Source organism: Oryzias melastigma, linkage group LG22 (genome assembly GCF_002922805.2).
Source record: "Oryzias melastigma strain HK-1 linkage group LG22, ASM292280v2, whole genome shotgun sequence".
NCBI lineage: Eukaryota > Metazoa > Chordata > Actinopteri > Beloniformes > Adrianichthyidae > Oryzias > Oryzias melastigma.
In genome coordinates, this window is record NC_050533.1 from 2527507 (window position 1) to 2552743 (window position 25237).

The following is a 25237-nucleotide window of genomic DNA, read 5'->3' on the forward strand; positions in this document are numbered from 1 at the left end:
TCAATGTAAAAAATCTTAATTTGATTAGAAGTTTTTGGCTTAAATTCCTATTAATTTCTGAACAGTTTTTATTGAATAAAATTGACGAGGGATTAAAAAAAGTTTACGTGTACCTAAATGATATTTACTTATTTGTGAATCCATATGTGACCCATGTCGTTGTGCTTCAGCAGATCGGGTTGGTTTGAGCATGGGGAGGACGAGGAGGTCGAAGGAAATCCCTGTCCCGCAGGGCTGTGAGTGATGCACACTTAAAAAAAACTTTATTTATACGGAAGATGTCTGACAGGATTGAACTCTTCTTTCTGTTGTACCAAATGCTCAATACAGTTCCTCAGACTCGTGCAGCTTATCAGGAGGAACTGAAATTTTATGGTTTTGTGTCAGTAGAACAGCACAAGTAAAGTTTTTAACGCATAAAAAGCAGAACAGAGCAGAAATCTGTCGTGTATTTTTTTTTTTTTTAAATGTTTGAAGCGGCGCTGATTTATGTGCAGGCTGTGTGCTGTGCAGAATCAGTGATGACGACCCAGCCTTGTTGGGGGAAAAGCTCACCCTCAAACAGCATAACCTCACCGTCCACTACCTCTGCTTGGTGAGTCACTAGCCGCTTCGGCGTCCGGCTCCACAAAAGCATCAATGCTACTTGTTGTGCCATTAATCTTGAAAAAACATTCCTATCTTTTGTTCGGAAAACTACATTTTTTTTGCCAAAAAAAAATCATAAAACATTTGCAAACAAGAAAAATAACAAAATCTTTAATATAAATGAAGGAAATGTCCTAAAACGGAGCCCTGAGGAACACCACTTTTTTTTAAATTGTTTCTCGCTCTGTGATGTCATCATTTTTATGGGAGGGGTCATTCCAGCTGTTTTTGTCACATTAGAAAGTAGTTTTTGCTTAGTCTGAATGTGTCAGCCAACTGGTTCAAATCCCGTTTTTTCTGTGTTGAATCAGCTGACGTCCTGTGGGGTTTACCAGAGAGGGAAAGAAGACGAGGGGATCATGGGTTTCCTGGTGGAAGACATCAGGAAGGAGGTGCGCAGGTCTTCCTTTCTGGTAAGCTCCGCCTGACGTTCTCCTTCCTTAACAGGATTTTTCTTATTTTTTTTCGTCTTTTTACTATTAATGTTTTTTCCTTTGTCCCGCAGACGTGTTTCTCCTGTAAGAAGAAGGGAGCGTGTGTCGGCTGCAACATCAGAACCTGCAGAAAGATGGTCCACTTCCCCTGTGGGAGGAAACTCAACTTCATATCTCAGTTTACTGAACCGTTTCCGTGAGTCTGAAAGTTAAGCCCAGAATTCATCAGATGTGAGACCAGGAGAAGCTCCTCATGCTGCTCTCCAGGGGGAGCAGAGCATCCACGAGTCCGTGTGCTTTTGTCCAGGTCGTACTGCAAGACGCACGCTCCCTCCCAGATTCTGAATGTGGACCCAAACATCAGCCTGCCTCAGTCCTGCTCCGTCTGTTTGGACTCCTTAGACCCGGTTCTGTCCTACTCCGTCCTGAAGTGTCCGTCCTGCCACACCAGCTGGTTCCACAGAGAGTGTGTGCAGGTACGATCTTCCGATCTTCATCCAGGCTGGGTGTGTGGAACCAAACTCGTGTTTGACGTTGTGTTGTTTGTGTGTCAGCGTCAGGCCTTCAGCGCCGGCCTCTTCTTCTTCAAATGCACTCTGTGCAACAACAAGGACCGCTTCCAGCAGGAGATGCTGAAGATGGGGATCCACATCCCAGAGAGGTGACGACATCTCCTCTGAAGGCTTGAAGCTACGTTCACGCCGGGCATGTGTGGCGCGTTCAAGAACTCTCTGAGCGTGGGTTTTTGAACGCAGCTTCAGGTGTTCACACTGGACTGTTGCAACCCGATACTAGCGGATTTACCTACAGATGATAAGAGGAACAGAAACCGTTCTATTTCGAAATATGATGATTACAGCTAGTTTACAAGCAAAAAAAAATAATAAAAACTTTATAGTCATAAGTCTACGAGAATAAAAGTTGTAGCTGTTAAATTACGAGAATAGTCTCATATTTATGGCTAAATTTGTAAATTTATGTTTTAAAGTCGTAAACTTATAACTTTAAAAGATCAATAATAACACGTACATTCACAAAAAAAATTAAAATTCACAAGAAAATAAATTGTGATGGTTAAAATATGAGAATAAAGTCTCATACTTATGACTTTAACAGTTATAGGCTATATTTCAGAATTTTTTCTTGTAAATTTACGTGTTTTAAGCAATACATGTATTAGTTTTAAAGTAATAGATCTACAACTTTAAAACATGTAAATTTATGAGAAAAAGTAATAAATGCAAGAGGAAAAAAAGTCAGAAATTTACAAAAAAAAGTCGTACCTGTTAAATTATGAGAATAATGTCTAATATTTACTATTTTAAAGTCATACTCTAAATTTCTGAATGTTTTTCCCGTGTTTTGAAGTCACATTTATTACTTTAAAAGTCTCAAACCTACGACCTTAAAAGACTTAAATTTGCCAGAAAAAAAGTCTTAAATTTGTAAGAAAAATAAAACATTTATGAGGAGGTAGTCATGAATTTACCAGAAAAAAGTTATAACTCTTAAAATATGATAATAAAGTCTTATAATTATGACTAACAATTATGGGTTATATTTCAGATTTTTTTCTTGTAAATTCATGTTTTTAAACTAGTAAATTTATTACTTTTAAAGTCACAAATCTACAACTTTAAAATGTGGATTTCGGGCAAAAAGTGACAAATTCATGAGAAAAAAGTCAAAAAATTACAAGAAAAAAAGTTGTATCTGTTAAATTATGAGAATAATGTCTTTATTTGTTACTTTAAGGTCATAGGATAAATTTCTGATTGTTTTTCTTGTAAAGTTTTGTGCTATAAAGTCATATTGATTACTTTAAAAGTCATAAACCTACAGCCTTAAAACACCTGAATTTATCAGAAAAGTCATACATTTGTGAGAAAAAAATCATAAATTTACAAGTAAAACTCATAAATTTACAGAAAAAAACTTCTTAGTTTACAAGAAAAAAGTCGTACCTGTTAAATTAAGAGAATAAAGTATCATATTTATGACTTTAAAAGTCATAAGCTAAATTTCTAACATTTTTCTTTTAAATTTACACGTCTTAAAGTAATGCATTTATTACTTTAAAAGTCATGAATCTACAGATTTAAAACATGTAAATTTGTGAGAAAAACAGTCAAATTCATGAGAAAAAAAGTCATACCTGTTAGGATAATGTCTAATATTTATTATTTTAAAAAATCATAGGCTAAATTTCTGACTATTTTTCTTGTAAATATATGTTTTTTAACTTAAAAAAATCGTAAATATACAAGTTGAAAACACTTAAATTTACAAGAAAATAGTCATAAATTTACGAGAAATAAAACGTAATAATTGAATTTTATACAAGTCATACATTTACGAAAGAACTCGTACATTTACAAGAAATTTACAAGAAAAAGTCATACATTTGCTAGAATAAAACTCAATAATATCATGAGAAATATGTCGTAAATTTTCCAGAGAAAAAGTCAAGAGAAGTTTAAGAGAAAAAAAGTCATAAATTAATAAGAAAAACAACAAAAGTTCTGTTTATTTGCGTTGCGCTCTAAGATTGTTGGAGATCGGTGTCAAAAACAAAGAAATTCTGAATCTTAAAATCAAATTGTTCAATGTGTAACTGTCACATGATTCCCAAATGCCCACTCATGACTGATTACCTGGTTCAGGTGTGTTGGAACAGGCTGAGGCGGGGGATGTTGCAGTTGTCCATCCCTGAAGAGATGAAGGTGGAGCCCTCTGGTGGTGTGTTGTGAGTTCACATGCTGATGGGTCTGATTTCCTCTGCAGAGATGCTTCATGGGAGTTGGAGGCCAACGCGTATTCAGATCTTCTGGAGGTTTACGAGAACTGCGACTCTCCGTCCTGCCTGTGCGAACACGGACGCTCGCACTCCGACAGCGCCGGGTTCGTGCTTCAGAATGTTGAAAATGTCGAGCGGTTCTTGAATGCAACACTGATGGAGATCATGTCTGCACAACATTGAAGTCTCACTCTGATAATTTTTTGATCTTTTTTCAAAGTGTTACCAGTGGAATTTTAATTTCGATGATGTCGTTTTTAGCCAAAATTAAATGTCGTTTAATGGGACATAGTTTCTGCAGAACGGCAGGAATTCATAAGAAATTGTCTGTTAGCTGGTTCGAGGTTGTCCGCTGCATCCTGTGTGGATCTAAAGGGACCCACCGGAAGTGTTCCGGACTGAATGTGAACACCACGGACTGGGCCTGCGCCGACTGCACTCAGGCCACGGACGGGAAAGGTGCGGCTGATGCGTTTGAAGTGAACGCCGCCTTGTTTTTGCGCACTGATGTTCGAGTTTCTGTGCTTGTTGCTCCGCAGCCTCTTTGGTGACTTCACCCCAGGTGGCTCAGAGGAAAAGTCTGGGATTAAAACGCCACCTCTCCTCCATGCACTCCCCCATCAGCTGTAAAAGGTGGGCAAATCAAACAGGGCCGCCACGATTAGTCGACGACTAATTCAATAGTCGATTAGTTGTTACTTTATATTATAAGGAGTGAGAGTGTAATAAAGTTGAATGTTATAATGACAGTCTGCTAGCCTTTTGGACTATTTTGGCATTTATTAAGGTTTTTTAGGCTAATTTGGAGTTTAGCTAATATTTTAGCTCCATGCTAGATATTTTGGCTAATTTTGTTTTAAGCTATTTTGGAATTTTGTTAATATTTAAGTTACATGCTAGTTGTTTAGGCTAATTTAGGCTTTTTTCAGGTTTTTTGGCCATTTTGTAATTTCTCTAATATTTCAGCTACGTGCTAGTTGTTTAGCTAATTTAGGCTTTTTTGTTTTTTAGGCTAATTTGGAGTTTAGATAATATTTCAGCTACATGCTAGCTTTTTTCCCATTTTTTTTCTTCAGTTTTTTGGCTAATATGGGGTTTAGCTAATATTTGAACTGCATGCTAGTTGATTTGGCTAACTTAGGCTATTTTGGAATTTAGCTAATATTTCAGCTACATGCTAGTGGATTTTTCTAACTTAGGCTATTTTGGAATTTTGTTCATATTTAAGCTACATCCTAGTTGTTTAGGCTAATTTAGGCTTTTTTTTCTGGTTTTTGGCCATTTTGTAATTTCTCTAATATTTCAGCTACATGCTAGTTGTTTTAGCTAATTTCTGCTTTTTTGTTTTTAGGCTAATTTGGAGTTTAGATAATATTTCAGCTACATGCTAGCTTTTTTTCCAATTTTTTGGCTAATATGGAGTTTAGCTAATATTTCAACTGCATGCTAGTTGATGTGGCGAACCTGGGCTATTTTGGAATTTAGCTAATATTGTAGCTACATGCTAGTTGATCTGGCTAACTTGGGCTATTTTGGAGTTTAGCTAATATTTCAGCTACATGCTAGTTGATGTAGCTAACTTAGGCTATTTTGGAGTTTAGCTAATATTTCAGCTACATGCTAGTTGATGTGGCTAACTTAGGCTTTTTGTTGTTGTTTTTTAGGCTATTTTTGAGTTTGGCGAATTTTTCAGCTACATGCTAGCTGTTTTGGGTAATTTAATAATTTTTTTTTAGTTTTTTAGGCTAATTTTAGCATTTAACTAATATTTTACCTGGCTATTGGCTTCAGCGTTCTTAGCTGTTAATTTCAGCATCTTTAGCTATCTTCACTAGCATCTTCAGCGGCCAAATTCAGCTTACAGCATTCCCTCCAGCATTATCTCAGGTAATGCTATATATCTAATTTTTAGTTGGTTAAAAGCTAATGATGTGTGTTTTACATCCACTTTGTACATGATCCGTTTAGTCGAAAATAACAATAATAGTTGGTGATTAGTCAGCTGTTAAAATAATTGCAAACACTACAATCAAACACACCCTGGAATAGTGCCGGCTCTGCTGAAAGTCACGTAAGGTTTCTGTCTCTTCCAGACCGATTTTATCTGAGAAATCTGGATCGCCTGAGGAGCTTCTTCGGTCTTTAGGGCCTCAGCTCCATCCTGGCATCGTGCAGGTGGAGGTGGACGGGGACCAGGCTTTGTCTGCCGGTCTGGACCTGGTCAGGAGAGCAGACTTTAACGCTACACACTTACTGTCTGTCAAGTGAGTAAACTAAAAAGCTTTTTAGCGTTTCTATGTGCATCGACATTCTTCATCAGCCGTCTTCATTCAGGTTCAAAAACGTGCAGCAGCCCCCCAGCATCGTGCAGGACACTAACGCAGCCCGACAGTACTTCCTGAAGCTGCTGCACCAGCAGATCCAGGACTCCGTGGTGTTTGAGGGTCCGTGTGGATCCAAGAACCTGGCTCTGGACGCTCAGGGTGAGTGTTTGTCTGAAAACAAACGGACACGGCTGCGTTCAGATGAGCAGACGTTCTTCTTCTGTGCTCCTCAGCGCTCCGTGATGACCTGTACTTTGACGTGGGCTGCCTGCTGGCTCTGTGTTTGGTTTACGGCGGCCCGTTTCTTGGTTTCTTTTCCCCCGGCCTTTACCAGTGTCTGTTCAACTACCCGCCAAACTGCCCCCTCACTGTCAGTCACATGACCCCCCAGAGCCACTTCACCCAGCAGGTCACCCGGGTGAGTGTCCGGCAGGTCAACGGAGTCCTGAAAGCTGCATGTGATGTTTGAGCTTTTGGCGCCGCTGCTTCAGATTTCAGAGGCCAAGTCGTTGGAGGAGCTGCGAGGCGTCCTGGAGGAGAGCTGGGAGTTCCTGCAGCTGGCCGGCTGCAGCCGACCCGTCAACGACTTGGAGGACAAGCAGAGCCTGGTGGAGGACCTGGTCAGCTTCACCATGATCACCAGGATGCAGCTGCCCCTGCAGAGGTCAGATTTAGTCTAGTTTGAAGTTTATGGAGCGCCAAATGTAAAAAATTCACCTCGTATGACATTTTAGCCACATTTAGACATTTATTTTACTGTTTGTGCAGCATTTACACCACATGTAGTCAATATTTACAAATCAAAGTGTCATCTTGGAGGTATGACTCCATCGATGAAAACCAACTAAAATAAAATCATATTTTTCTCATTTAAAAATGAGAAATGTTTTTTGTTACAAAACTAATTATTCAATTTTATGGCTTTAAATTTTGTTTTAAAAATAGTGTTTTTTAAATGTTTTTCATTTAACAAAATTAGATTAAAATCTCCTTTATTTGAAAACATTTATTTGCTTAATTTAAAAAAAACAAAATTGTTGTTAATTATTTTAGGTTTGTACTCGCGTAGGACTTTGAATTATTTGCTTTTTTTAAATTTAACTGAGAGTTTCTTCATTTTCGTAAAAAAAAGTATAAAATTGGCATGAGAAAATGTCTATAACTATAACTTAACATATAATGAAATTAAAAGTTTACTTTCAGAATTTAGTTGTAAAAATTCATTTTTAATTAAAACATTTTTGTCACTATTTCTCAGACATTTACAGTCAGACCGTCACTGACGTTTATCAACCTTACAAAAAAATGTAAACTTTTTGGGGGAGAGAAAAAAATACCCCAAAATTGTTTAAGAATAATTTTAAATTGTTAAAACTTTTTGCTGTTCTTTTTTAAGGCTTTTTAAATTATCTCATGAAACAAGAAAAACGACAAAATCTTAAATCCCTATAAATTATAATTTATTAATAAGGAAGAGACTCTAAAACGGAGCTCTGAGGAACTCCACATTTGAAATTGAGATGTTTTTAAAATTCTTTTTCTTTTACTTTTTTTTAAGAGTTTTTGTTTCATTTCAATATTAAGTTTACATCCAAATAAATACATTTTTTTAGTTATTTAGCTGTAATTCATTATTTTCTTTACATTATATTTAATAAAAGAGGTCGTATATATTTACTTTTTAGGTATCTCTGCTTCAAACCAAAATCTCATTTTGTTAAAAACCAATAAAAACATTCAGGTTTCTTAAAATCTACTGTTTAAAAGTAAGAAATCATAATTACAAACGAATGTTTGCAGAAACACTAAAGCAGCAGTTGGAGAAATTAAACCTGAATCGTGGATTTTAAATTGTTAAAACTTTTTGCTGTTGTTTTTTGAGGCAATCTCATGAAATAAAACATTTGCAAACTAGAAAAACAACCAAGTCTTTCATTTATTATTAAGGAAAAGGCTCTAACACAGAGCCCTGAGGAACCCCACATTTGATCTTAAAATTGAGATGCTACTTTTCTTTAAATTTTGTGAATCTTTTTTTTTTTTTAAGAGTTTTATTGCATTTAAAAATCTATTTTACATCCGCAAAAATAAAATGTTTAGTCATTTAACTGTCATTTATAATTTTCGTTATATTATTTATTTATTTTTTAGGTTTCTCAGCTTCAAACTAAAATCTCATGTGGTTACAAACAAAACATTCAGAGTTTTAAAAATACGTAGTTTAAAACTAAAAAATCATGAATACGAATGAATTGTGGATTTTAAATTGTTTTGTCGTATTTTTGTGCTGCAGGTTCCGGGAGGGTCTGCAGACTCTGGGGGTCTTTAAACAGGTGACTTCATGTTCATTAAAAGAAGTTTTAAAGGAAAACTTTGAAACAAACAGAACTTTGCTCCGATTCAGGTCCAGCTCTTCCCGTCTGTGTTTTACAACAATTTCTGTGAAGCTACGGTTCACCTGACGGCTCAGGCGCTCGCCCAGCTCTTCAGCGTCCGCTACTCCAAGCAGGAGGACAAACTGACCCAAGAGTTGGTCGTGGTCACCTTCTGGAGGCACCTCCTGCTGGAGTGTGAAGGTAAGACGACTGTTCTAGAAACTCGCTTTGTTACAACAAGATGATAAATGAAGGTCTGATGAACTCTGTCTCAGTTGGACGGAGCTCCATCTCCCTGCAGGACATCTTTCGTTACTCCACTGGCGCAGAGGAGCTGCCAGCAGCCGGCCTCCTACCCCCTCCCTCCATCTCCTTCCTTCACCATCCAGAATCTACAGAGTCCAAAACGGAGGAGAAATGGAGCGATGAAGGTCTGTTCCCCCAGAGCAGACCAGAGTCCGGGAGCCTCCTCCTGCCCGTCACCTCCACCTACAAAGCATTTAAGAGCTGCATGGAGCAGGCCATCAGCCACCACATCCACCTCCTGCCAGCATAGACTAAGAGTTTAAAACACGTTTTTTAAGAAAAGAGGAAATGTTCTCTGTGTGTTTTCGGGCTGATGGAACATCTGGAGATGTTCTTCTGCTCACCTGTTTAAGTCAAAGCAGCTTAGATCAGTCCAGATGCAGTGGAGCCGGTTCATCTTTTTTGGAACTTTTTTCCTCCAATTAAAAATAATCTAATTATTTTGTATTTTACTGTTCTATCATTGAGTTTGTGACAACATTTATGAATTTTTCTATTTCTTTTAAAATGTGCTACTCCATGTTTTTAAGCTCTTAAACGTCAAGCTCTGAAGAAAGGCTATTAAAAAAAAATCTTCTAATAGAGAAGTTCGGTGCTTCATACTTTTATTTTGTACTTTTAATCTGATTTCAATGTTGTATCCTTCTGTTTGTCACTTTTCTGTCGTTCTTTTGTATGTTTTCAAGTGTAAAACCTTAAGAAACAAAGGTTTTTTTTTCTTAACTGAAAGTTTGGTGTGTTTCTTTTAACCAGAAAATCTTTTCATTTAAGGTTTTAGTTTCACCAGCATCACAGGAGCATAGTCAAAGAACGATGAAGAGAAACATGGAACATAAAAAAATATATATACTTAGAGGTGAGAAAAATCACAAAAAGCCTAAAAAAATTGCCCTCTTATCAACATTTTTTAAATTATATTAATAAACAAGCTCCGTACTACATACAATTGCTAAGACAATTAGAAAAATAATTTTAATTAACTGTCCGTGTTAAAATCAAATCCCACTTGTAGCCGTCTGCGTTTTTTTTAATTTTTTTTACCTGTTCAATGCAGGTACACAAAACATTTTTAAGATGGACAAGCACTATAAATGACAAAATGGTCATTTTAATGTATTTTATACAGTGAATAAACTTAATTCTAATTGTAGTTTCGGCAGAAAATGTTATTTTATAGCAATATTTTTAGGATATTGACAAAAACTGGGAAGTTTTATGAAATTACTTGAACATATTTATTTAATTTGTAGTTTTGAGGAGATATGATGAAAATAATTTACCACTGATGATAAATGAAACATGATACGGCATGTATCGCGATACATGTGTCATGATACAATACATATTGCATGATCGTACCAGATGATACTTCACTATTTTTGAATGAATGAATGAAGTGGTTTATTTCAAGCAATCAGGTCATAATACATAGTATATCACTTAATGAATCATAAGTAGATCGCTTGAAAGAGAGTGGAAGGAAGCGAACTTGTATAATCCCACCCCGACTCGACCATACCATTTTCTTTACATGAATTATCAATATCTGGTTCAGGACTTAATATCAAATATTAATAGATTCAGGTTCAGCTCTCCTTGTTTAAATATGACAAAAAAAATCTGAATATTAATGCATTTTTTGCAAAAGTCAAATATATGTTGAATATTAAGCTCCACAACTGTATCTCAAAAACAAGCTTTTAAATAGTTAATTATCACCTTGGTATTATTTAAAATTGATACAAGTATCGCCAAATAAAGTATCTCGATATTTCGTCGATGCTTTTACGTCACACCCATAGTGTTTATAGACAAAGACTGTACATATAGACGATCTTTTTAAGATGGTTTCAGGAAATCGGAGCGGAGTGATTCCTCCTCTTCCTCTGTTGATCTTTGGAGGCGTCGTCGTCACGCCGTTGCCACGTCAGGAGCGTCGTCACCACAACAGGAAACATGGCGGCGTCTGTGCGGGAGAAGCAGACAGGTAACAGCGAAAACCCGGCTCCTCCTGCGGGGTCTGCGGCGGGCAGCGGCGGCACGGGGTCTCTCTGAGCCCGGGTGTGACGCCCGCGCGGGGACAGCCCCTTCTCCGCATGAGCGGACACCTTTCCCGGGCTCCAAAGAGCAGCTGCCGCCGAGCCTCTGGTTCTGTTCATCCACTGAACCGGTTCGGTTCTCCTCCGTCCACACTCAAATCGAAACAACCCAGCTGTTAACCCGGTTTACGGGCCGAACCCCGAACTTTTGAGGAGGTTGACGGAAGTGAAAGCGCCGGTGGAGCCGACCGCAGCTCGCGGGGAAAACGCTTCATTTATCCGCTTAAAATTTAAACAGAATCACGTTAAGAAAGCACGACTAATGTTAAAAGTATTATTATTATTAAAAAAATAAAATATAGTAATATTAGTAAAGATTTAGTGTGCTAGTTGCCGCATAAAATTCAACCTAAAGATAAAAAATACAATATTTTCTTATTGTCAAATGAGAAACAAGTTAAATGTTTATTATGTATTATAGTATCACAATCTATATAAATATCTTTACATAAATACATTTAAGAAAATGTGAGGAAAATTGATTCAAAATACATGTTTCAACAAAGTTTTCCTTTATTGTGAAATTCTTCATTTTTTCTCAAAAACTTTATTGTTCTGACATAATTGCACAACATAAAAGCAGCTTTCAGTTTTTCTGTCTCTTAAGGTCAATAATATCGTTGATGCTCAGCTCAAAGGTGCATTGTTTGGCATCTGTCGGTCAGAGGTTCAATTAAGAAATGACCCCCCATACCATGACACTACCACCTCCAGCCTGAACTGATGATATAAGGCAGAATAAAGTTCTGAGATCTTTCTCTGGTGTTCGGCACCGTTGTCTGTGTTGAAGTTGTGTGTTTGTGCGCCTGCAGTCGCTCTGAGGCGGATGCTGAACTTCAACACTCCTCCTCTGAAGAACACGGCGGCCGAGCCCGTATGGAAGGTAACAGAACCTCTCAGGATCTTCAGTAGAAACCCCGTTGGTGCTGAAACTCGATCCGTGTTCTCGTGCAGGTTCTGATCTACGACCGGTTCGGTCAGGACATCATCTCCCCTCTGCTGTCCGTCAAAGAGCTGCGGGACATGGGCATCACTCTGCACCTGTAAGGCCGGTTCTGTTGGTACTCTCAGGCGGTTCTGCTGGGTCTCAGCGTGCGTGCTGTGTTCATGTCTGTTCAGGCTTCTTCACTCGGACAGAGATCCCATCCCGGACGTTCCTGCCATCTACTTCCTCATGCCCACGGAGGAGAACATCGACAGGATCTGTCAGGTGATCTTTTAAGCCCCGCCCACCTGGAGCTTCAGTCTCTTCAGCGATGACCATGTTCTGTGTTCTGCAGGACCTGAGGAACCAGCTGTATGAGTCCTACTACCTGAACTTCATCTCTGCCATCAGCAGGAGTAAACTGGAGGACATCGCCAGCGCCGCGCTGGCTGCCAACGTTGTCAGTCAGGTGACCAAGGTCAGAATGATGCGTGGAGAACAAGCGTGGCGCTCCGTCATCTGTCATGCTGCTCGCTGACTCTCCTTGTCGCCGCTCAGGTGTTCGACCAGTACCTGAACTTCATCACGCTGGAGGACGACATGTTCATCCTCTGCCACCAGAACAAGGAGCTCATCTCGTATCACGGTGAGTCCAACAGTTCATCACGTGATCCATGATGGAACCGACGGCGTCCACAGCAAAATTAATCAATTTTTTCCATGATTGTTGCATGATTTTATGTCTGTTGTGTGAATGTAACATGGAAAATTTCAAAATAAAGGTAGTGTCACATAGTACTGATTAAAATGAACCAAATCAAATATTCTTTCAAATTGAAAATACAGAAGTAAGTTTTCGGCTCTGCGTCTTTCACCTCTGCAGCCATAAACAGAGCAGATCTCCAGGACACGGACATGGAGGCCATCATGGACTCCATCGTGGACAGCCTCTTCTGCTTCTTCGTGACTCTGGGTGAGTGAACTTACCTTTGGAGATACCTGCTGCTGCCACCTGAGGCAGCAGGTATCTCCAGACTCTGCTGCACGAAGGTCTTATCCGTCTGATCTCTTGGATCAGGCGCCGTGCCGATCATCCGCTGCCCTCGAGGAAACGCTGCAGAGATGGTCGCCGTGGTGAGTTCATCTTGGAGCTTCGTCCAGTCCTTCGTTTTTATGGCATTTCTGAACCTTTCTGTGCTGGACCTGTGAGCAGAAGCTGGATAAGAAGCTTCGGGAGAACCTGCGTGACGCCAGGAACAGCCTCTTTACCGGAGACAGCATGAGCGCGGGGCAGTTCAGGTCGGCGTTTCCATCTTCTCCTTTAAACTCTTAATTTCTCCTAAAATTAGAGATTTTTTAATGATGAAAAATCAATAAAATCTTCATATTTTCTTTAATGTTTTTGTCATTTATGCACCTTTAACAGCTAAATCTCAAAACGATCTTTCAGCTTCCAGAGGCCCCTCTTTGTGCTGGCAGATCGCAACATGGACATGGCCACGCCCCTCCACCACTCCTGGACCTATCAGGCGCTGATCCACGACGTTCTGGTGAGAGAGCTGCAGACTTTTTTTTGTTTTTTTCTTTGGTTTGCGGCTGTTCTTCAGGTGCGGCGATCTCACCTGTTCCCATCAGGACTTCCACCTGAACCGCGTGGTGATGGAGGAGGGCGCCAGCAGCGAGCCGTCACCAGGCGGTGCCAGGCCCAAGAAGAAGAGCAAAAAGAGCTACGACCTCACCGCAGCCGACAAGTTCTGGCAGAAACACAAGGGCAGGTGAGCTTCTGCAGACCAGGGGGTCTCCACTAGGGGGCTCCACCAACTTTTGGGACAAAGTCATCTTTGGATTTGGCATTAGATCACGCTTTCTTTCAGTCTCCCAAAAATGAAAGAAGTCTGTTTTAAAACAAGTAACAACAACTAAATTAGTCAAAACAGCTAGCATGTAGCTGAAACATTAGACAAGCTCCAAAAAAGCCAGAAAAATCTTAGTAAATACCTAAATAATCCAAAAAGCTATCAGAATGCCAATTTTTAAAATGTTAAAACCATAAATTTTTAACATAATTCAGAATAATAAAAAGGCAGGAATATTATTCCAGAATAAATCAATTTAAATCTTAAATAACTTTCAATATTTTACTCTCAATAAAAATATATTTTGTCAAAATTATACAAGTTAGAAATGAGCTCAAGATAACATCGGGTCATCAATAACAATAAATTAAAATGATCTGGAGGGCCGGATCCGGCCCCCGGCCCTTTACTTTGACACATGTGCTGTAAGGAATTTTTAGAAATATTATTTATTCAAGATAATTTATGGCCCATATGTACAAAAGATGTTGAAATCTAAAGAAAAGTTTCTGAAGCGATTTATACTGACAGCTTTTAACAAAATAAAAAACACAATCCCAATATTTACTTAGCTTCACATTCAATTTGATTGTATCCAAAATGACAAAAATATTCAGTTTATTTTTAACAATTTCGTTATTTTTGGTAAATTTTTAATTCATAAATGTCGTTTTCTAAAAGAAAAGTCATTTTGTTTCTCGTGTTTTTTTAAATAAATCCCTATAAAAATACATAAGAAAGCTTTAAAACTTTTTATTGTTTATTAGTTCAACTACATTAATGCCTTTTTTTATTTTAGTTTAATATATATTTTTAATTGCTAGATTTAGTTTGGTATTATATGTTTAAATATTATATATTATTATTTATATATATATATTTTTCTTAGACTTTTTTCTAGTTTTCTATTTGCAAGATACAATTCTTTCTTATATTTTGCATTCAATGTCCCAAATGGAAAACATGTTATGTAATTTTGAATTTTGTTAATTAAAATAAGGTTTACCCTTCATAATAAAAGCATCAAAGGTGAAACATTATGTGTGTGTACTATCCAAGATAATCTGAAAGATTAAAAGCATTTGAATAACATTTTTAATAAGTTAATTAAATTTAAAAAAGTCATTTTTGGTTCATATTTGTATTGATAAAAATGTTTGTCTTTAAAAACAACAATTCATGACCTTCAGCTTCATCATGCGCTCATGATCATAATCCTTCAGTCTTGGAGAGTTTTCTGCTGAAATTCTTTTGATTTTCTTATAAAAAAGTTTTTCTGATCTACTACTATGAGATGAAACAGCAGCACTGAGAGCATTTGGAGGAGTAAATTATTTTTAAACAAAAGCTAACAGGAACTCTGCTCCTTTCTACAGTCCGTTCCCGGAGGTGGCCGAGTCCGTTCAGGAGGAGCTGGACTCCTACAGAGCCCAGGAGGATGAGGTCAAACGCCTGAAGAGCATCATGGTGAGCATCTCTACTAACCAACAAACACACAAGACGAAGGTGTTTTAAGGTCTAGTGAGAGAGGAAATGCGCATCACATTTTAGAGAATATAAATAAAAACTGTGACGTCTCTGCAGGGTTTGGAGGGTGAGGATGAAGGAGCCATCAGCATGCTGTCCGACAACACGGCAAAGCTCACGTCAGCGGTCAGGTAACAAACACTTTCACCAAACTAACACCTTCCTCTCTGTTAAATAAGGAAACTCTGTTTTCGGCACAAACGTCTCATCCTGACGTCGGTAAATGTGGTTTTCCTGCAGCTCTTTGCCTGAACTTTTGGAGAAGAAGAGGCTCATCGACCTTCACACCAACGTCGCCACGGCGGTGCTGGACCACATCAAGGTGCTGAGCGGGTCACCTGTCTGCAGAAGGTGATGTGAAGCTGCTGTGGTGAAGCGTCTGACCGGTTTGTCTCTGCAGAGCCGCAAACTGGACGTTTACTTTGAGTATGAAGAGAAGCTGCTGAGCAAATCCACCTTAGACAAGTCTCTGCTGGACATCATCACCGACCCTGATGGTACGCACACGTGCACACGCATGCACATGCATGTAGATTCACATGCATGAACGCACACATGCATGTGGATTCACATGCACAAAAATGCACACAAACACACAAATGTTATTTTTAAATTGACAAAATTTAACGGTTTTTGAACCAAAAAGAACAAATCTCCCAGAAGAACAAATTAAAATGTTACACATGAGAGTCTGTTTTTATTTGATTTTATTCTAAAAGTGTCTCCATTAAAGATGCGTTTTCATGAACACAGAAATGTGTTTGTCTGCTCAGTGGACACAACTCAGTGATGTTTGTGAATGTTTCTGTCAGCTGGGACTCCGGAGGACAAAATGAGACTTTTCCTCATCTACTACATCACAGCTCAGCAGGCTCCTTCAGAGGTAAAACCTGTCGGAGTCTGAACTCCACCCACTAATCTATCTCCACCCTCTGTTGATCTAACTCCATCTTCTGTTGATCTAACTCCATCCTCTGTTGATCTAACTCCACCCATTTATGATTTAACTCCACCCACTGTTGATCTGACTCCATCCACTTTTGATCAAATTCCACCCACTTTTGATATAACCCCACCCTGTTAATTTAACTCCACCCTCTTATGACCCAAGTCCACTTATTTATTATTTAAGTTCACCCTTTGTTGATCTAACAACACTGAATTATCTAACTCCTCCCACTTGTGATCTAACTCCACCTGTAGTTTATTTAAATTTGCCCACTGTGGATCTAACTCCTCCCACTGTGGATCTAACTCCTCCCACTGTGGATCTAACTCCTCCCACTGTGGATCTAACTCCACCCACTGTGGATCTAATTCCTCCCATGTATGATCTAACTCCTCCCACTTATGATCTAACTCCACCCACTGTGAATCTAACTCCTCCCACTGTGGATCTAACTCCTCCCACTGTGGATCTAACCCCTCCCACTGTTGTTCTAACCCCTCCCACTGTGGATCTAACTCCTCCCCCTGTGGATCTAACTCCTCCCACTGTGGATCTAACTCCTCCCACTGTGGATCTAACTCCACCCACTTATGATCGAAATCCACCTGTAGTTTATATAAATTTGCCCACTGTGGGTCTAACTCCTCCCACTGTGGATGTAACTCCTCCCACTGTGGATCTAACTCCTCCCACTGTGGATCTAACTCCTCCCACTGTGGATCTAACTCCTCCCACTGTGGATCTAACTCCTCCCACTGTGGATCTAACTCCTCCCACTGTGGATCTAACTCCTCCCACTGTGGATCTAACTCCTCCCACTGTGGATCTAACTCCTCCCACTGTGGATCTAACTCCTCCCACTGTGGATCTAACTCCTCCCACTGTGGATCTAACTCCTCCCACTGTGGATCTAACTCCTCCCACTGTGGATCTAACTCCTCCCACTGTGGATCTAACTCCTCCCACTGTGGATCTAACTCCTCCCACTGTGGATCTAACTCCTCCCACTGTGGATCTAACTCCTCCCACTGTGGATCTAACTCCTCCCACTGTGGATCTAATTCCTCCCATGTATGATCTAACTCCTCCCACTTATGATCTAACTCCACCCACTGTGAATCTAACTCCTCCCACTGTGGATCTTACTCCTCCCACTGTTGATCTAACTCCTCCCACTGTGGATCTAACTCCTCCCACTGTGGATCTAACTCCACCCACTTATGATCAAACTCCACCTGTAGTTTATTTAAATTTGCCCATTGTGGGTCTAACTCCTCCCACTGTGGATCTAACACCACCCACTGTGGATCTAACTCCTCCCATGTATGATCTAACACCTCCCACTCTGGATCTAACTCCTCCCACAGTGGATCGAACTCCTCCCACAGTGGATCTAACCCCTCCCACTGTGAATCTAACTCCTCCCACTGTGGATGTAACTCCTCCCACTGTGGATCTAACCCCTCCCACTGTTGTTCTAACCCCTCCCACTGTTGATCTAACTCCTCCCACTGTGGATCTAACTCCTCCCACTGTTGATCTTACTCCTCCCACTGTGGATCGAACTCCTCCCATTGTGGGTCTAACTCCTCCCGCTGTGGATCTAACCCCTCCCACTGTGGATCTAACCCTCCCACTGTTGATCTAACTCCTCCCACTTATGATCTAACTCCACCCATTGTTAATCTAGCTCCTTCCACTGTTGATCTAGCTCCTCCCACTGTGGATCTAACTCCTCCCACTTATGTTCCTCTGTTCAGTCGGACCTGGAGCAGTACAGGAAGGCCCTGTTGGATGCAGGCTGTGACCTCTCACCTCTCAACTACATCAAACAGTGGAAGTAAGTCTCTGCTCTGATCACATTGCTGGTCGGGGGTCAAAGGACGTGAGGCCTTCGGGTGGGGGCAGTAAAATGAACTCTCCATCACCGATGGAGTCGGACTTATTGACAGCAGATTTAGGATCCTGAGAAACATGAAAGATGGAGAACCTCGACGCTGAAAAGAACAGATTTAAGGTCTTAATGAAGATCAGGAAAAAATATTTCAGTTTAGTGATTTATAAAACATGTTAGAACAGTTTGGAGACTCGTCATGATGGACTCCATGTTTGATTGGGTTCAAAATGTAAAAATAAATGAGATTTTTTCATGTAATTTAGCTTGTTTTTCTCGCCTTTATTCAGAAGTTGATGATCATTTCTTTGGTTCTTCAGGGTTTTCTCACAGTTTTTGTGGTCCTTGCGTCTGCAGAAGACTCACTCTGGTCTCCTTTTCTGTTTTTCAGAGCATTCACCAAAATGGCAAACCCCGCCAACTACGGAAACAGCGGGGTGAAGCCGATGGGGTGAGTCCACGAGCTCCACAGCACTTTGAGCTTTTTGTCACAGAAATGTTTTCTTTGGGCGAGCCTTCGCTGAAGTTCAGCAGCATTTGGAAACGTGATCCAGCAAGTCCTGAAAGTGCACATCTGTGTGCACAGCAGGAGAACGCACACTCCAGAAAAATAAGAACTGCTGAAGTCCTCAAAGGTTGGGACTACCAGCGTAGCCCTGTTCTCCTCCTCATCTCTATTTCCACTCCTCTTCCCCAGACTCTTCTCCAGAGTGATGAACACGGGCTCCCAGTTCGTCATGGAGGGCGTGAAGAACCTCGTGCTCAAACAGCATGTGAGTCTGACTCAACAGAACCAACCGGACCGCAAGGATCAGTTCTGATCCTCCAGAAACGAGCGAGATTTATTTAATTAAAATAAAAAAAACATGAAAAAATACAAAGATTAAATTGACTAATTCATACAATTTAGAAAAAAATCTAATAATTAAATATAAAAGAAGATGTTCTACTTTAGTTTGGATTTGTTAGTTAGGTAGGCGGAGCCTCATGGCTGCAGGAGGGTTGAGCCAATCAGACGGCAGCAGTACATTTACAAAGAGTCTGTTTTTTTATATTATTATTTTCACATGTCAGCAGACATTTTTTTTTAAAAAAAGGTTGCTTTTGGTATTTTATTGATTTTAATAATTTTTAAACTTTTACTTACGACAGCAGTAAATTAGCACAAGGATTAGTTATTCTAGTCCAATAAAGAGCCATTCGGGTCGATTTCTCATCAACCGAAACCCAAAGTCTTCAATCGCCCTTCAGGAAAATAAGATACTGATTTATATTTTTGTTTTTCCTAACTCACATGATACATCTAAAGAAGCTATTGAGTTTTTTTGGCATAAATAAAACATAAACATGAAGAGAAAATAGCTTTTTTATAAAATATGTTATAACTCTTGACCAGGGGGTCTGCTACCTGCGACTCCGGTGTCACATGTGACACTTTCGTTATAATAAAATGTTTAAAATTTTTTTAAAGTAAGTAATAAGGTAAAAAAAAATGTTAACGTCATACTGACACATTTGGAATTCCCTTTCGGCTTAATTTATAACAGAAAATCAATTTATTGTCAGTAAACAAAACCAGAAATTAAGTTAAGTTATAATCCACTGGATTATAAAGCAGATTTTTTTTTATTTTTGAGCAAATTCCTGGATTTTAAGTGGTTTTAATAATTGGTAGGGGTCACTTCATTAGGTTTAGTTTTTATTGGTTACATTTATGAATTTGTATCTATGTCTTCATCTGGACCCCATAAAAGAGCATAAAGGTTAAGACAAACAAAGGATAGAAAAATCATATTCAGAACAGAAATATTAAACATAAAACTTGAAGTTCTATTCATATATTTAGTTTTTTTTTAGTCAAACTTAACCACTATGCATTTTACTTTCTTCCTCAGTTTTTATAAACTGCTGTTTATACACACGAGACATGAAACAGAATCAGGAGTTTGTAGATATGTTGGTTTGTAAATCTGAAAGAGTTTGAGCTTCATCACACAAACTTAACTGCTCATCTCTGGTTTGTATTGAGGAGATTATCCAGACTTGATCCTGGTTCCACCACATTTCAAATGTAGTAAACCGGGTTTTAAGTGTAGAGAATCCTTTTGGATTTATGAAGTATGGATCATGAGCTAATATGCCTCCAAAATACAGTTCATAAAAGTATTACTCTGTTTTTGAAATGACTTGAAACATTAATAGTAGGACTTGAGGGCAAAGACTTGAGACTTGGTCCCACCTCTGATTTTTGAATATGTTCATCATATTTACATATATTTTTTGTTTTACTTAAAAATGTTTCTTTAAGGGAATTTATAGTTTCTAGTTTTGGTCAAATCCGAGAAGTTCTTCATGAAGGTCAAAGTAAAGTTTCAGAGTTGTCCGAACCGACTGAGAGCTGCTGCAATCAGAGGCGTGAAGGTCCAGAACTTCCTAAACATTTAGAGAGAAGCTCAGACCGACTCCTGTGAGTTTGACTTTTTTCAAAGTTAAAATTCCTTAAAGTTTGTTTAAAGGTGGATTTCTGTTCCAGAACCTTCCAGTCACTCGGATCCTGGACAACCTGATGGAGATGAAGTCTCATCCGGTGAGTTTTCTTTATACAAACCTGTCAGAATGATGCTTGTATAGAAGTATTTTTAAAAATAATAAATGTATTTCAGCATAAATGTTTGAGAAAGGTTTAAAGAAGATGGACGTTTATGCTCCTGAAAGCTGAGAATGTTTTCTTGATTTCCACCAAAGACAGGAAATCTCATCTTCTTTTGGGAATAATGACCACGGAGGATTTCACGTCCTCCTTCAGGCTAACCCTGACCCAGTTAGTGAGAGAACCTGCTAACCAACCAGCTGACGGGTTTGTGGTGAATCGGAACGCTCAGACCTCCAAAGACGGAAACCAATGTGCTTTCTCAGCGTCTGAGGTTACACGGCACAAACAGAGAGCCCGTTGTCGTGGAGATGAGGGGGGGGGGGCAGGCGCATTCTCCTCCGATCGGATTGCATCCTCATAAAGGAGGTTCCGCCGGAGTCCGGAAACCTGGTTTTTGATCAAAAAAGAAAAAAAAAAGTGCCTCACACCTTTTTGGGATGGGAAGAAGGAAACCCGGATCGTCGGAGGAGAGTTTGGCGGGAAATGTTTGCTGTAAACACGCCGACGGGTTCGGTTCTGCAGCAGAGCAAATGTTCTCTTAAAATCTGAAAATATTGTGCCCAGTGGGGATCCAGTTTACCAACGTGAGGCTTTTTAAAATTGGGAATAGGTGTGTATGGGTCCAAAAGGGGCGGGGCTTGATGTTTGACTGTAAATATTCTAAAAAAGAAACCACTTTTAATAAAGGTTCTAGATTCTAGGTTTTAGAGCTGGTTTGAACTCTGTGGCAGTCCTGGAGTGAAGAACCAGATTGTTTTTTACAATTTTTCTTTCTTCCATCCTGCTCCTTTGATCAAGAATGATCAAATATATATATATTTTAAAATGCACTAACGAAGCTACGGAGCCCCAAAAGGGACATCAAAGTAAAAAAAAACAATAAAATAAAAAAAATCCCCTTTAGTTTTTTAGTACCAGGTACAAATTTAAATTCCTCCAAGGAGTTCCAGTCCATCATTTCTGAACTCCTGCAGCATCATTAGGAAAAAATTTGGTTTTAAAGTTATTCAATTTTTGACTAAATTGAAATATTGAAATATTATGAAAATTTAACACATGAATCGCTGGCTCAACCTGAACAAAACATTGTGACATACAGTATGAAAATATAAGAAATGTGGGCGTGGTTAGCCAAAAACCTCCGTTGCTAAGGGAATTCTAAATTTTACTTTTACCAATTCTCCTAAAAATGACATCGAACTGTTTGTCATCCCAAGGCAACCAAAAAATTAAATGGTTGCTACGGAAATAAATCAACACAAAAGCCGCCATTTTGAAAAAAATGTTTTTTCATGAATTTGTTACATACATTTTAGATTAAAACTATATTTCTGTTAAAATGTTATTAGCAAAAGTTCCTCTTTTGTTCGTTTTAAATCTGTATTTGAGTGAAAAATCTTTGTATTATACAACAAAGGAAGTTTGTCAAAAACAGATTATTAGATAAAAGACTTTGGATTAACGAAAATGAAGCAGATTTTCTTATTTGTCGGAGGTTTCTCGCTCGGCTCTGCCTGTAGAGTCATGATTCAGTCAAAGAACTTCACCTGCAGAAGTTTCTCTGGTGCTGAAATATTCATACCATTTGAGTTCTTCTGGTTTTTATCATCATGAACGTTCATGGAAGCTGAGGTGGATCCTTCAGCAGCTGCTTCAGGAGCTTCATCCACGAGCAGATGTTTGTCAAACCGCTGATCTGTGATCCTCGTTTTCTGCTCGGTTTTTCCAGGAAACTGATGACTATCGATACTTCGACCCGAAGATGCTGCGGGGCAGCGAGAGGTGACCATCTGCTGGACATCAGAGCTCTGACGGTGGTTGGGTCAGCGTGAGCTCGCTCATCTTCTCTGTTTTCTCTTTCAGCTCCGTTCCCAGAAACAAGAACCCGTTTCAGGAGGTGAGTTTGTGTTTCTGCAGAACGGCTGAAAAACACGAGGATCAGAGGTGATGAGGCTCCTCCTCCTGCCTCCGTCGGTGTTATCAAACAGCCACTACGTACAGTTTTCTAATTTTACACGGATGAAAATTGGTCAAACAAGGAAAAACTGAGAAAAGTTGTTAAGTAAAATTTTCACACTAATGAACCACATTAAAACCAAAGAAGAATATGATGTAATATATCATGATATTTTATTTGTTGATACTTCGATTTAAAATGCTGATAAGACAATATTTACCGTATTTTCACGAGTATAAGTTGCAGTTATTTCATAGTTTAGCCAGGGGTGCGACTAATACTCAGGAGCGACTTTTTTTTTTTTAACAGACATAAATATTCTCTTATATTTGGTATTTTGGTTGTCTTTTAGCGGTTGTTTCCTCTAACAACCACTAGAAGGCGCTGCATCCGAAGTATTTGCTACTGACAGTGGCAGAAGAAGAAGTGTTGTCCAAAACAAACATGGAAGAGAATCGGATTGTTAAACTTTGATATTTTTCTTAAAAGATTTGCATTATAGTATTTCTTTATTTTATTTTAGCTACGCTTGGTGTAGCTGAAGTGTGACTTATATATGGTTTTCTTCTTCTTGATTAGATATTTTCTGTTCTTGCGACTTATACTCCGGAGAATACGATAAGAAAATAAGAACGAGTGATTTTTCTGGTACAGTTTTGGGATGTATTGGAATATGGATCGTATCGTGAGATGTGTATCGCGATGCTTATCATATCGCCAGACTCTTGCTAATGCACAGCCCTAGCTAAAACCCTCTGCGGACTTCTGTTCACACCAAAGGACGCAAGAAACACTTCGGAATATCACACATGGATCACAAAAGAGCGACAGTTCAGGTTGAAGTGTGACTAGGGAGGTTTTTATGAGTTTGAAGTTATCCAGAATGTTGACTTCATTCAATCATTTTGAGAATTTCAGTTTGGGTTTAATTCTGGTTCTAGTCATCTAAACGTCAGATTGAGTTTATGTTCCTTTCAGTGAATCCTCGTCTCTGGTTCCAAACTAAAGTTCATCTTTTTGGTTTTCTGAAACGTCTCGTGTGTCTCAAGTTCACAGTTTTAACTCTTTTTTGTTTGTTTGTTTGTTTTTCAGGCCATCGTCTTTGTGGTGGGAGGAGGAAACTACATCGAGTACCAGAACTTGGTGGACTACACCAAGGTGAAGCTTGTCTGAGGTTTTGTCTGAGATGATTTCTGTGCAGGAAAAGAAGCAGAGCGTCTGATGTGTTAGACTTCAATTTCTACTCTAAAACCCCCAAAATATTCTGGATTTTGTTGATTTTTAAGACGAACCTGAAGAATTAACGTATTTTTTATCATAAAACTCATCACACATTTGCAGATGTTTTATTGGAACGAAGATAAAACAACTTAAATATTTAATATTTGTTCTTTGTTGGACTCCCGGTCAGGTGAGGAGTTGGTCGTGTCTGCAGGTTAACGTTCTCCATTAAACCATCTTCATCTCTGCTTCTCTGTTTTTAGTCCAAACCGGGCAGGAAGATCGTCTACGGCTGCAGCGAGCTCTTCAGCGCCGCTCAGTTCATGAAGCAGGTGAGGAGGCACACCTGTGTCGTCCAGGTCTGTTCCTGCAGCTCAGTTATGTAACGGCACACCTGCTCCTCCTCTCCACAGCTCTCCCAGCTGGGACAGAAGTAATCGGACCTTCAGCACATCCTCCTTAATTCCTGTTTTATATCTGCAAATCAACCTTTCTGCATTTCTGTAAAATGTCTCTGTACTAATAAAGTTTAACCCCTCGTTGATGCCTCTGTTCTTCGGTTTTTCCTCATTTTTTTGGTCCCTTTTGATGAAGTTCTTCATTAGCATCCACGTTTTGGTTTGGGTTCAAACCTGATTTTTGCAGAGACTTGGTTGACCTTTAGTCTCCAGGAGGAGCAGCTTCGGTTGAGGATGCTGCTGCAGCAGCAGAGAGGAGTCATTGTCCCGTGTGCTGAAACCCGAGCGGCTCTGCTCTGCGAGGACACGCCGTGCCGTCTGGAAGGCAGACGTCCAGCTTTCCCTCCTCCTGAACACAAAAGCCTCTGAATTTTGGAAGATGGATCGGTGTCTGGGCCGCCTGCAGGGATCCGAGCTCGCTTTCAGCTCCGGCTCTGCGGACTCCACACGCATTCCAGCGGCAGACTTCCGGCTGCTGGAGGTGTTTCCATCAAACAAAGATGTTTTCATGCTCACTCCAGACAGAATTTTTTTTTCTGTTTTGTAGCAAAAAATTTATTTCAAATTGTCATGTATTGATTCTCCATAGAGTTTTTAAACCAGCTGTAAAATCTACCAATTTTTTTTCTACAGTGATTCTCCTGCTTCTTTCCGTACGTTTTTTGGCACATAAAAACTCAATCACAATTTCAGCAATATCTGCATCAAAACATTCAGCTTGTTGTGGACATTAGTGCTTGTATTTTTGGTATTGATAAACTTTATAGTTTTTTAAATATTGAGTAAAATATGCACCATAGGAAATAAACAAGAA

The 25237-nt window shown here is 39.3% G+C and overlaps 2 protein-coding genes across 5 annotated transcripts in view; both read left to right on the forward strand.

Annotated features, from left to right (window-relative positions):
* g2e3 (G2/M-phase specific E3 ubiquitin protein ligase) overlaps positions 1–9613 on the forward strand; it is a 10645-nt gene extending 1032 nt beyond the window's left edge. For 2 of the 4 annotated variants that reach the window (XM_036210025.1, XM_024278064.2), the window contains exons 2-17: positions 171–236; positions 498–595; positions 960–1061; positions 1154–1278; positions 1390–1558; positions 1637–1743; positions 3867–3983; positions 4214–4338; positions 4419–4512; positions 5973–6143; positions 6214–6362; positions 6437–6621; positions 6695–6867; positions 8497–8536; positions 8608–8779; positions 8854–9613. In XM_036210025.1, the coding sequence (XP_036065918.1) occupies positions 191–236; positions 498–595; positions 960–1061; positions 1154–1278; positions 1390–1558; positions 1637–1743; positions 3867–3983; positions 4214–4338; positions 4419–4512; positions 5973–6143; positions 6214–6362; positions 6437–6621; positions 6695–6867; positions 8497–8536; positions 8608–8779; positions 8854–9134 (2154 nt within the window). In that variant the 5' untranslated portion in view covers positions 171–190 and the 3' untranslated portion in view covers positions 9135–9613. The remainder of the gene's footprint in view (positions 1–170; positions 237–497; positions 596–959; positions 1062–1153; positions 1279–1389; positions 1559–1636; positions 1744–3866; positions 3984–4213; positions 4339–4418; positions 4513–5972; positions 6144–6213; positions 6363–6436; positions 6622–6694; positions 6868–8496; positions 8537–8607; positions 8780–8853) is intronic. The other 2 variants (XM_036210024.1, XM_024278056.2) reach the window with 1 other exon arrangement.
* A 1108-nt stretch (positions 9614–10721) lies between these two features.
* On the forward strand, positions 10722–24519 carry scfd1 (sec1 family domain containing 1). The gene is made up of 25 exons (XM_024259255.2): positions 10722–10871; positions 11796–11866; positions 11938–12026; positions 12103–12193; positions 12264–12386; positions 12467–12554; positions 12792–12881; positions 12987–13042; positions 13122–13207; positions 13359–13458; positions 13544–13683; positions 15141–15231; positions 15349–15422; positions 15532–15613; positions 15692–15788; positions 16104–16174; positions 18001–18080; positions 18526–18585; positions 18832–18907; positions 20668–20721; positions 22517–22569; positions 22651–22684; positions 23837–23902; positions 24229–24297; positions 24379–24519. Exons 1-25 carry the CDS (start codon positions 10841–10843, stop codon positions 24400–24402), a joined length of 1896 nt encoding a protein of 631 aa, XP_024115023.1. The 5' UTR covers positions 10722–10840; the 3' UTR covers positions 24403–24519.
* Positions 24520–25237: the final 718 nt, after the last annotated feature.